Source organism: Tachyglossus aculeatus, unplaced genomic scaffold (genome assembly GCF_015852505.1).
Source record: "Tachyglossus aculeatus isolate mTacAcu1 unplaced genomic scaffold, mTacAcu1.pri scaffold_158_arrow_ctg1, whole genome shotgun sequence".
Taxonomy (NCBI): Eukaryota; Metazoa; Chordata; class Mammalia; order Monotremata; family Tachyglossidae; genus Tachyglossus; species Tachyglossus aculeatus.
The window spans coordinates 325,584-328,022 of record NW_024044881.1 but is presented as its reverse complement, the minus strand read 5'-3'; the positions used below and the strand labels follow the sequence as shown (position 1 = coordinate 328,022).

Sequence of the window (2,439 nt, the reverse complement as noted above, 5' to 3'; positions counted from 1 at the left end):
CGGAACTATGGGGGACGCCGTTGGCGCCGCGGTGGCGCCAGCGGGCCCTGGCCCGGAATCACCTGGAACTCGGCCCCGGATGCCGAGGGCCATCCGCCCCCGCCTCGCCAGCGTCCCCTGTTGGTGGCAGCCCGGAAACGACAGGCCGGCACGGGGGAGGGTGGAAAAAGAAGGGGGAACCAGCCCGTAGCGGTCCTCCTTGCTGGCGGTGGCCGAGGCGGAGGGGCAGGAGCCCGGCCTGAGATTCCGGCGGCCCCCGCGGTGAGGGTCGCTGGAGGGTGTGTGCACACCCCCGGGGCCGGGGATTGGCATTTCCTAGGAACAACGACGGAGGTGATGGGATGGAAGAGACAGAGGCGGAAGAAAAGGAAAGGAACGCAACCAAGAGGAAGAGGGACAAGGTGGTGGTCCACGAAACCCCCCGGAATCGTCCTGTGAGCAAATCCATCACGGAAGCCTTGTGGACGACATTTAAAACGAAGCATCACGTCAGGACCGCTGAAGCGGTAAGACCGGCCGGAGATTTGACAATCTCCGTTCCACGGGTAAGAAGCCCGCTTATCTGTGGGCTTGCGTTCTCTCAGGTAGTGGTCTAGAGGAGTGCATTCTTGACCGGTGGAGGAAGCAGGAACGGGTGTGGTACCAAGAATCCATCGTCTATGCAGAATTGAGGTTCCTTGGCCCTTCTGCCCACATCCCACATCCATCAATCTTTCAAGATGCTTTGCTTTCGCTCTCCCATCTGCCTCCTCTCCCCTGCTCCACACGCCATGTCTTCCATTTCATAATAATAATAATGGCGTTTATGAAGCACTTACTATGTGCAAAGCACTCTTCTAAGCGCTGGGGAGGTTACGAGGTGATCAGGTTGTTCAACGGGGGGGGGGGGGCCTCACGGTCTTAATCCCCATTTTACAGATGAGGGAACTGAGGCCCAGATAAGTGAAGTGACCTGCCCAAAGTCACACAGCCGACAAGTGGCGGAGTCGGGATTTGAACCCGCTAGACCTGTGACTCCAAAGCCCGTGCACTGAGCCTCGCTGCTTCATCTGACCACACATGAGCCTCTACTGAACTGGCTGGAAGGGAAGTCGTGGCCTGGAGAGGTGGTTGTTCATCAGCTCCCAGGAGTCTGAATCGCGTCTTCGTTTTACAAGATGAGGTCAAATGTTGCCTCTGCCGGGAATCAGTTAGGTCTGCTCCCGCTCTGTCTCCAAACTTCCCTGTCTTCCTTCACAAACACACTCATACACACAAACACACACACACACACACACACACACACACACACACACTTGTTTGACCCAAACTGAACCGATTTTCTGTTTACTTCCCCATCCAGGTTACAGCCTGGTTCCAGAGCACCAGAAGGAAACAGCAGGAAATGGCTAAGGTCCAGAAGAAGGCGACAAAGTGCACAGGTGAGTTATTATGGCAGAAAGTCTGTCCCTTGCAGCAGCCGAACCCGAATCGCAGAGAAAGAGGGGGGAGTGTGTGTGGAGCGGCAAGAGGAGATTGGAGCCTGAGGGCGGGAGGGGGACATGAACTTCACGCTCAGGTAAAAGAAGAGAGATGTCTTTGTGACCCGCAAACTCGAGAGACTGAAAGGGAAAACATGGTATGGAGGCTGGTCGCAACATTCCATGGACTGAGGTCTTAGGGGTCAGGAAGGGAGATGGGGGTGTTGGAGGGTTGTTATGAGATCTCGTGATCCCATGGGGATGGAGGGTGTTATTACTTTCGTGGTCTCTGAACGCTACGCCTAAAGTTTGTGTTTGTCCCCGGTCTGTTCTTAGGATGAAGTCTTCCATAGCCCACTGCACGTGCTCCCCTTAAAACGGATTGGGAAGAGTAATTCCTTCTACGTCTCCAGCTCCGCACCCCGACACCAGCCCAGAGGGATTCAGAAATCCCACCACCTCCGGTTCTTGAAAACACAGTACCATTGACTTGCGTCTGAAACGCATTCCCCCGTGTCTCCAAGAGCATGCAATTAGCAACTGTGTCCGAGGGGTGGGATATTCAGGTATCAGCGTGACTTGGTGGAAAAAGCACGATACTGGGAGTCAGAAGAGCCAGGTTCCAGTCCCACGTAGACCTCATTCCTGTTGCGTGATCTTGGGCAGGTCACTTTCTTTCTCCGTTTCTCTTTCCCCACCTGTGAAATGGGGACAAGAGTCCTGTTCTCTCTGCAAGCTCCGGCTCTCACCCCTCCCGCAATTCTTTGCCCTCTCTGGCTTGACGAGTGCAGAGATGGACCTGAGGCAGCATGAACCGCACAGAGGAGCTGGCAGAGCCCTGACTGCGGAGGCCTAAACCATGATTCCCTCTTCCTCGGAGTTCAGTTCGAGGGTCACTTATACACACTTCAGTTTCGGAGGAAACCTCGTCCCCCTCCCCTCACCGCCCCAGCCCTTGTTCTACCTGGGTTCCTTCTTT

The 2,439-nt window shown here is 55.5% G+C and overlaps 1 protein-coding gene across 2 annotated transcripts; it reads left to right on the top strand.

Moving 5' to 3' along the window:
- The first annotated feature begins 323 nt into the window (after positions 1 to 323).
- On the top strand, positions 324 to 2,118 carry LOC119923229 (NANOG neighbor homeobox-like). Of its 2 annotated transcripts, none has more exons than XM_038742710.1 (3): positions 324 to 545; positions 1,343 to 1,421; positions 1,797 to 2,118. In XM_038742710.1, the coding sequence occupies exons 1-3, from the start codon at positions 342 to 344 to the stop codon at positions 1,799 to 1,801; spliced, it is 288 nt and encodes a 95-aa protein (XP_038598638.1). In that variant the 5' UTR covers positions 324 to 341; the 3' UTR covers positions 1,802 to 2,118. The 2 variants fall into 2 exon arrangements, with proteins under 2 accessions (XP_038598638.1, XP_038598637.1); XM_038742709.1 differs by having other exon boundaries at positions 328 to 506.
- Positions 2,119 to 2,439: the final 321 nt, after the last annotated feature.